General features: G+C 60.8%; 1 protein-coding gene across 6 annotated transcripts; it reads left to right on the forward strand.

Moving 5' to 3' along the window:
- Positions 1-287: 287 nt before the first annotated feature.
- NFKB2 (nuclear factor kappa B subunit 2) lies at positions 288-8,665 on the forward strand. Of its 6 annotated transcripts, none has more exons than XM_007963962.2 (23): positions 288-790; positions 2,056-2,148; positions 2,419-2,500; positions 2,617-2,657; positions 2,896-2,994; positions 3,071-3,222; positions 3,478-3,584; positions 3,678-3,836; positions 4,134-4,238; positions 4,365-4,450; positions 4,532-4,670; positions 4,883-5,008; positions 5,438-5,647; positions 5,727-5,868; positions 6,235-6,349; positions 6,433-6,646; positions 6,809-6,978; positions 7,100-7,202; positions 7,333-7,484; positions 7,602-7,671; positions 7,884-8,056; positions 8,189-8,300; positions 8,396-8,665. In XM_007963962.2, the coding sequence occupies exons 2-23, from the start codon at positions 2,128-2,130 to the stop codon at positions 8,515-8,517; spliced, it is 2,700 nt and encodes an 899-aa protein (XP_007962153.1). In that variant the 5' UTR covers positions 288-790; positions 2,056-2,127; the 3' UTR covers positions 8,518-8,665. The 6 variants fall into 6 exon arrangements, with proteins under 6 accessions (XP_007962153.1, XP_037865428.1, XP_007962150.1 ...); XM_007963959.3 differs by lacking the exon at positions 288-790 and adding an exon at positions 1,833-1,964 and having other exon boundaries at positions 8,393-8,665; XM_007963961.3 differs by lacking the exon at positions 288-790 and adding an exon at positions 1,833-1,964.
- Positions 8,666-8,759: the final 94 nt, after the last annotated feature.

An 8,759-nucleotide genomic window follows, 5' to 3' on the forward strand; every position in this document is an offset into this window, starting at 1 on the left:
TCGGTGGAAATTTGAGCTGTTTAAACTCTGGATGCCTTTTTCAGTTCTAATATTCCAGATCTCCGTGGTGGATAAACACTTAATTTCCCTTCTCCTGCGCAGAGCTCCTGAGTCCTGGCCCGCTGGGAACCTATCACTTCTATAAAAGTCCGAGGTCCGGACTGTCTCTCCCGGAACCCTGAGGCTGATGAGACATAGCGAGACAGGGGCCTGGGCCAAATGGAGTCTCCTTGCGGCCTCATGGAGGCCGCCAGAGGGCGCCCGGGACCGACCGCAAAAGCAACTTCCTTCCTCTTCCGCTAACTTCCCGGCAGCCGGCAGCTCAGGGTGGGGGCCCCGAGGGCTGGGGCCGTCGGCTTCCCCCTGGGGTTCCCCCGCTTCGGAGAAAGTCAAGCATTAGGCGCAGCCAAAGCCGAGCTGCAGCGGAAGCTCCCGGCCCAAGGTGGCGCTGGGTCAGCGGGTACCTTCTCGGCGGTCCCCTAGCCGGCCGAACTAGTGGCCTGTCGCTCCGCTGGTGGCCTGTCGCCCCGCTCCCTGCCCTGAGTGAGCCTGTCCCCTCTCAGGGGCGCGCCCGAATCGCTCCGGGTTGGCTGCGCCAATCCAGAGTTAAACTTTCAGCCAATGAAAAAGGGCGCGAGGCGTGACGCACAGAAACGTCATGGGAATTCCCCCCTTCGGGGGGCCGAGAAGGGGCTTTCCCGGCCCCGAGCCCTGCTGGCCGGCGAGGTGTCGCGACCGGTCCCAGGTGGGTCGGGCGCGGAGAGAAGCCGCAACCAGAGCCGCCGCCACGGTGAGTGGCTGGATTCAGACCCCTGGGTGGCGGGGACAAGAGAAGAGCGGGAGGAGGGCCTTTAGCGGACAGCGCCCGGGGCTGGAGAGCAGCAGCGGCACACATCCGGAAAGGGCGCGCAGGCAACGACACTCAGATCCACGTCGACATCCTTGTACAAAGACACACGGACCCGTACGTACACCTGTACCTGTGCTGGCGCACACACGGCAGCGTCCGTGCAGTCGCACTCGCACACACATGCACACGGAGACGTGCCCACCGGTGCAGTGGTGCCTGCACCCACACCCTTCACGCACAAACTCAAGATACGCTCATCCGTGTCTGTACATCAAGACAGGCGCTGACACACACCCACACTGAGAAGCTCGGGACTCACCTGTCTACACACATGCTCGCTTGCACACTCATGACGCCATGGACACAACATGCACCCAAGCACTAGAGCTGAAACACACTTGTGGAGCTGTGATGGAGACACACGCTTGTATTGGGTGGGGAGCGTGCAGAGGTCTCCCTGTCGCCTGCGTGCCCAGAGCCGGTGCGGTGTGGGACCAGCTGCTGTTGCGAGGTTTGGGAAAGAGAAAAGAGGAGCCGGAGGAGGAGACACTTTTCCCGCGGCCCCAGAATCGTGTTCTCGGGGCAGAACCCCGGGGCCTCCCACAGGAAAGAGCCCCCGCCTACAGGCTGTTCGAAGGGGAGGCCGTCAGACAGCAGGAATGTCCCCCCAAAAGCCCCCGGGGTTTATCAGCCGTGGCCTCCCTCCTGGCAGAAATTCCCAAGGTTGCTCCAGACCAGGGGAGGGGAGCGGGAGGCGGACTTGGCCCCAGACTGCCAACCTCCCCACGGCCGTGAAGGACCCTCCTGTTCCCTGCCCTGGAGGGAGGAGGGGGCTTAACCCCCACCGTGGCTCCCCTGATTCTCCTCTCCCTCTACCCGCTGAAAAGCAGCGGGAACCCGCAGACTGGCGAGGGCCTCCTGCCCCTCCCGTCGTGAGGGCGGGTCCACTGGCGTCATTTCCAGGCCCGCCCCCTCCGGCCCCGCCTCCCCTTGGTATTTTCGGGACTTTCCTAAGCTGCTCTAACTTTCCTGCCCCTTCCCCGGCCAAGCCCAACTCCGGATCTCGCTCTCCACCGGATCTCACCCGCCACACCCGGACGGGCGGCTGGAGGAGGTCGGACCGTCCCTCAAATCTGGGCCCCCATCTCCCGCCCACCCCCATTTAGATCTGACCCCCTCCCCCACGCCACTCCTCCCAACTTTAGGCGGGCGCCTAAAATTCTGGGAAGCAGAACCTGGCCGGAGCCACTAGACAGAGCCGGGCCTAGCCCAGAGACATGGAGAGTTGCTACAACCCAGTGAGTCACGCTGCCTGCCCCTGACCCGGCCGGTCGCCCCCCGTGTCTGTCCACCTGTCTGCCCGAGCCCCCTCTGCTGCCATACACCTGCATGCTCGCAGATGCTCTCAGCCTACCAGTCTGTCCATCTGTCTACAACTCTGTCTCCAAAGGAGCTTTCTCTTGGGCCTGAGGAGGAGGGGGAGTGACCACTGAGGACTTGGAGATGGGAGGTGGGGCCGTGGGGGGCGCTGAGAGTTGGATGCCACCCCCAGTCTGTCTCCAAACCAGGGTCTGGATGGCATTATTGAATATGATGATTTCAAATTGAACTCCTCCATTATGGAACCCAAGGAGCCAGCCCCAGAGACAGGTCAGTAAGTTCACTAACCTCCTCTAGTCCTAAAGGTAGGGGGAGGGAGAGCATGTGCCTTCTGCCTGGGGGAAGGGCTGGGAGATGGTGGCTCAGCAAGGTCTCCCTGTCCCCAGCTGATGGCCCCTACCTGGTGATCGTGGAACAGCCTAAGCAGGTGAGTAAGCAAAAGGGAGGGTGTGGAATGGCTTCAGCTTTGGGGACAAATGGGGTAGTGGTAGCTGGCAGGCCGTGGAGGAGCCATTGCCCAAGGAGGCCACAGGGGATTGGATGGTCACTGCTGCTGATCAGGTGCTGTAGTTGTGGTTCAGAGCAGATACTACCAGGCACTGTGGTCACTGCTGGCCGGTGTGGTCTTCCCTGATCACAATGCTACTCTGCCCTTGGACCTTCAGAGAGGCTTCCGATTTCGATATGGCTGTGAAGGCCCCTCCCACGGAGGACTGCCCGGTGCCTCCAGTGAGAAGGGCCGAAAGACCTATCCCACTGTCAAGGTGAGCCAGGATGGTGCTGGAGGGTTGGCTAAGTGGACAGCACGCCCAAGGCCCTGACAGTCCCTGCCTCTCCTAGATTTGTAACTACGAGGGACCAGCCAAGATCGAGGTAGACCTGGTAACACACAGTGACCCACCTCGTGCTCATGCCCACAGTCTGGTGGGCAAGCAATGCTCGGAGCTGGGGATCTGCGCCGTTTCTGTGGGGCCCAAGGACATGACTGCCCAGTAGGTGCCCTCTATCCCTGGCCCCCACTGATATGCCCCTCACTCTCTGCCAGTCCTAAGCCCCAGCCCACCTCCATGAGCTTAGCATCTGACCAAGGGGAGAGAGGTAGGTTGGCCCCAAACCCAAGGGCCCAAGTAGAAACTCCAATGGCTTCCCTGAGGAAGTAGGGCTGAGCTGAGCCCTGACAATGGGAAAGGCACCTCAGGAAGAAAGAACTGCATAGCCAAAGGCCTCCGATTCTCCCGTCTCCTCAGATTTAACAACCTGGGTGTCCTGCACGTAACTAAGAAGAACATGATGGGAACTATGATACAAAAACTTCAGAGGCAGCGGCTCCGCTCTAGGCCCCAGGGCCTTACGGGTATGGGTGCGGTGGGGGGAGGGTCATGGGAGGTGCTCATGGAAGGAGCAGGGAGGGAGAAGCCCAGGGGTCACACATGTACCCACTGCCCAGAGGCCGAGCAGCGGGAGCTGGAGCAGGAGGCCAAAGAACTGAAGAAGGTGATGGATCTGAGTATAGTGCGGCTGCGCTTCTCTGCATTCCTTAGAGCCAGTGATGGCTCCTTCTCCCTGCCCCTGAAGCCAGTCATCTCCCAGCCCATCCATGACAGCAGTGAGTATCCTGACTACCTGGGGTGCCAGGCCTGGTGGCAGAGGTGGCACGAGGGGTGACCTTAAGCTGTGGAGTCAAATAGGCCCGGGTTTCAGAACCTGGCCCTGCCACATAGATGATGAGTGATCCTGAGCAAGTCATTTCCTCCCTCTGAAGCTTCTGTCTTTAGTAAATGCGAATATTGGGTGGTTCCTGCAGCTCCAGGGGTTGCTAAGATAAGGAATACAGAGCACCCAGCTCCTTAAATGTGGCCATGGCTATTGCATCATCTCAGCTAATCCATATCCCACCCCATAGAGTCTCCGGGGGCATCAAACCTGAAGATTTCTCGAATGGACAAGACAGCAGGCTCTGTGCGGGGTGGTGATGAAGTTTATCTGCTTTGTGACAAGGTGCAGAAAGGTGAGACTGGAGCCCAGGCTGGGCGCCAAGGACATCGAATATAAGACTGGGGCCAGGGAAGCTCTAGGATAAATGGCCCCGGAGATTCCACCGGGAGCTGCGGCCAAGCTTCCGTTTTCCTTGTAGATGACATTGAGGTTCGGTTCTATGAGGATGATGAGAATGGATGGCAGGCCTTTGGGGACTTCTCTCCCACAGATGTGCATAAACAGGTATCCAGGGCTAGGGCCCAGGCTGGGGGCTAAATTAGGCTAAGGACTCACTGACACCCTCTGTCTCCCTGCACCCCCCAGTATGCCATTGTGTTCCGGACACCCCCCTATCACAAGATGAAGATTGAGCGGCCTGTAACAGTGTTCCTGCAACTGAAACGCAAGCGAGGAGGGGACGTGTCTGATTCCAAACAGTTCACCTATTACCCTCTGGTGGAAGGTGGAGCTGGGCTGAGGACCCCAGGGGGATGGTGGGAGGCCAGGCTGGGCTAGAAGGTCCCAAGAGCTAGATGTGGGGATGCATGAGCCAAGTCAGGAGTGTGGAGGGTCCGAGGAGGTGCTTCCTAGGAGCCAGCCTGAGGGCTCTTCTGGGAAGGGCCCCTGAGGCATGACACAAAAATTGGGCTCAATCTCATTTTCCTCTGCCCCCAGACAAGGAAGAGGTGCAGCGGAAGCGGAGGAAGGCCTTGCCCACCTTCTCCCAGCCCTTTGGGGGTGGCTCCCACATGGGTGGAGGCTCTGGAGGTGCAGCGGGGGGCTATGGAGGAGCTGGAGGAGGTGAGGGGGTGCTGATGGAGGGAGGGGTAAAGGCAAGAGAAGCTGTGGAGGAAAAAAACCAGGGAGAGGCCGGGCGTGGTGGCTCACGCCTGTAATCCCAGCACTTTGGGAGGCCAAGGCAAGCGGATTACCTGAGATCAGGAGTTCGAGACCAGCTTGGCCAACAGGGTGAAACCTCATCTGTACTAAAAATACAAAAATTAGCTGGGCATGGTGGCAGGCGCCTGTAATCCCAGCTACTCGGGAAGCTGAGGCTGGAGAATCGCTTGAACCCGGGAGACAGAGGTTGCAGTGAGCCGAGATCGCGCCACTGCACTCCAGGCTGGGCAATAAGAGCAAAACTCCATCTCAAAAAAAAAAAAAACCAAAAACAAAACTGGGAGAGACCTGGCTGGTGCCCGCTTCCCACAGCCCTGCCTGTACCCACAGGTGGCAGCCTCGGTTTCTTCCCCTCCTCCCTGGCCTACAGCCCCTACCAGTCCGGCGCGGGCCCCATGGGCTGCTACCCGGGAGGCGGGGGCGGGGCGCAGATGGCCGCCTCGGTGCCCGGCAGGGACTCCGGGGAGGAAGCCGCGGAGCCGAGCGCCCCCTCCAGGAACCCCCAGTGCGAGCCGCAGGCCCCGGAGATGCTGCAGCGAGGTATGGCCTCCAGGGCACGGACGGTCGGGGCGCTGGGGCTGAAGACCCAGCTCTGACCCACGCCCTCTGTCGCCCCCAGCCCGAGAGTACAACGCGCGACTGTTCTGCCTGGCGCGGCGCAGCGCCCGGGCCCTACTCGACTACGGCGTCACCGCGGACGCGCGCGCGCTGCTGGCGGGACAGCGCCACCTGCTGACGGCGCAGGACGAGAACGGAGACACGTAGGCAACAGAGGGCCTGGCGGACGCGGCGCGGGGTGGGGTGGGGGCGGGAAAGGGACCGGCACAGAGCCGGGCTCTGCAGTTTTCGGACACACCAGGCTTCAAGTCTGGCCTCTTTGTTCACCAGCTCTGTTCAAGATGCTTGGTCTCTCCAAATTTCAGTTTTGTCGACCGTGCAAGGGGTACAGTTATAGCACTTACCTACCTCAAAAGGGGCTAGGAAACGTTAAGTGCAGGCACAGCGATGCCCTGGGCCACGTGCTGGGTTCCACGGGCCCCAGCGAGGGAGTCTATGAGGGCGGTGGGGCTTTGAGAGCGAAGGATGCTCTGAGTGGCTGGGCCAGACTCTCGCTCCCCAACCCCCAGACCGCTGCACCTGGCCATCATCCATGGGCAGACCAGTGTCATTGAGCAGATAGCCTATGTCATCCACCACGCCCAGGACCTCGGCGTCGTCAACCTCACCAACCACCTGCACCAGGTGCGGGGGCGCCTACTGGGGAGGTGGGAGGGGTTGGAAGGCAGGTGGGTCTCGAGCCTGGCTCACCCTGCTTTCATCCCCAGACGCCCCTGCACCTGGCGGTGATCACCAGGCAGACAAGTGTGGTGAGCTTTCTGCTGCGGGTGGGTGCAGACCCAGCTCTGCTGGATCGGCATGGAGACTCAGCCATGCATCTGGCGCTGAGGGCAGGCGCTGGTGCCCCTGAGCTGCTGCGTGCACTGCTTCAGAGTGGAGCTCCTACTGTGCCCCAGCTGTTGCATATGCCTGACTTTGAGGGTGAGCTCCCCATCTCACCTGACTACGGGGCAGGTGGGGACCAGGGAGGGTGTCTGACCAGTGCGCAGAATGGACCATAAGGTGTCAAGGTTGAATGATCAGGGCTGGCCCAGGGACTGCCTTAAGGGTCATAGCTGCAGGTTGAGTATCCTGCATCCTTAGGATTGTATCCAGTACACCTGGCGGTCCGAGCCCGAAGCCCTGAGTGCCTGGATCTGCTGGTGGACAGTGGGGCTGAAGTGGAGGCCACAGAACGGCAGGGGGGGCGAACAGCCTTACATCTAGCCACCGAGATGGAGGAGCTGGGGTTGGTCACCCATCTGGTCACCAAGGTGGGACTGAGGATTGTGGAAGGAGTGGGACCAAGGGTGGTGGAGGGGCCAAAGACGGTGAAGCGGGGGCTGGCTAGGGGGACCATGCTGTGGTGTCAACCCTTGCCGCTCGCACCCCCAGCTCCGGGCCAACGTGAATGCTCGCACCTTTGCGGGAAACACACCCCTGCACCTGGCAGCTGGACTGGGGTACCCGACCCTCACCCGCCTCCTTCTGAAGGCTGGTCAGTCTCACCCTCAGGGGCACTTGAACAGGGTGAGGGGAAGGGAAAGAGGTGCCTCCCGGTCCTCCCACTTTGCAGTCCTTAATGTGGGCCCCCACCAAACCTCCCCATGATGGCCTCCCTCTCCCAGGTGCTGACATCCATGCTGAAAACGAGGAGCCCCTGTGCCCGCTGCCTTCACCCCCTACCTCTGATAGCGACTCGGACACTGAAGGGCCTGAGAAGGACACCCGAAGCAGCTTCCGGGGCCACACGCCTCTTGACCTCACTTGCAGCACCAAGGTGAGGCCAGCCTGGAACTAGAAGCGCTCTGAGTGACGGGGTCCAGAGTATCTGGACTTAAAGACACGGGCTTAAGGATGGGGTGGGAGGTAGTCAGAGCGGCGGCTGTCTCCCCAGGTGAAGACCTTGCTGATAAATGCCGCTCAGAATACCATGGAGCCACCCCTGACCCCGCCCAGCCCTGCAGGTGAGGAGCATCAAGCATCCCCAGCCCAATTCCTCAAACAGGTCTCTTCTCCTTCAGGACCCTCTGAAAGAGGCCTCCTTTCTCTACCCTCAGCCCCGTCCATCACCCCTCGTGGTCCTGTCTGTCGCTTACCTGTGAGAAAGGCAGTATTCAGGTGTCCATGTCCCCACCCAACTCTGGAGGTAAATGACATGTCTATGTGTCCCCCTCAGGGCCGGGACTGTCACTTGGTGATACAGCTCTGCAGAACCTGGAGCAGCTGCTAGACGGGCCAGAAGCCCAGGGCAGCTGGGCAGAGCTGGCAGAGCGTCTGGGGCTGCGCAGCCTGGTGGACACGTACCGACAGACGGCCTCGCCCAGCGGCAGCCTCCTGCGCAGCTATGAGGTGGGTTGGCCTTCGCCCTGCCCCCTCCCCATCCTCCTTTCCTGATCTGAGTCCAGGTGCCTCCTTGGCCCCAGGGCTTCCGAGCATACACCCTAACCATGACTCAGACCTCATCCCTCTGGTTTTTTTTAGCTGGCTGGCGGAGACATGGCAGGTCTGCTGGAGGCGCTGTCTGATATGGGCCTAGAGGAGGGAGTGAGGCTGCTGAGGGGTCCAGAGACCCGAGACAAGCTGCCCAGCACAGGTAAAGGGGCATCCCTGGAAGGGGGATCTGGGCTTGGAGGGTGGGAGGCCTGAGTCCTTGACTATCCCATTCCTGTCCTCATTTACCCCCAGCAGAGGTGAAGGAAGACAGTGCATATGGGAGCCAGTCAGTGGAGCAGGAGGCAGAGAAGCTGGGCCCACCCCCTGAGCCACCAGGAGGGCTCTGCCACGGGCACCCCCAGCCGCAGGTGCACTGACTTGCTGCCCACCACCACCCCCCTTCCTGGACCCCCTGTACAGTGTCCCCACCTATTTCAAATCTTATTTAACACCCCACACCCACCCCTCAGTTGGGACAAATAAAGGATTCTCATGGGAAGGGGAGGACCCCTCCTTCCCAACTTATGGCAGCCCCTGATGTGACTCTTGTCCCTGGAACCAGCTACCCATCCTGCCCACACGCCAGGCATGGTGAGAAGAGAAGGATGAGGCCCAGCCA

Source organism: Chlorocebus sabaeus, chromosome 9 (assembly GCF_047675955.1).
Source record: "Chlorocebus sabaeus isolate Y175 chromosome 9, mChlSab1.0.hap1, whole genome shotgun sequence".
NCBI classification, from domain to species: Eukaryota; Metazoa; Chordata; class Mammalia; order Primates; family Cercopithecidae; genus Chlorocebus; species Chlorocebus sabaeus.

Coding starts and splice junctions, on each gene's coding strand:
- NFKB2 (XM_007963959.3), top strand. CDS start 2,128: ATGGAGAGTTGCTACAACCCA. Junction 2,501..2,616: donor GGAGCCAGCCCCAGAGACAG/GTCAGTAAGTTC, acceptor CCCTGTCCCCAG/CTGATGGCCCCTACCTGGTG. Junction 7,672..7,883: donor GACCCCGCCCAGCCCTGCAG/GTGAGGAGCATC, acceptor TGTCCCCCTCAG/GGCCGGGACTGTCACTTGGT.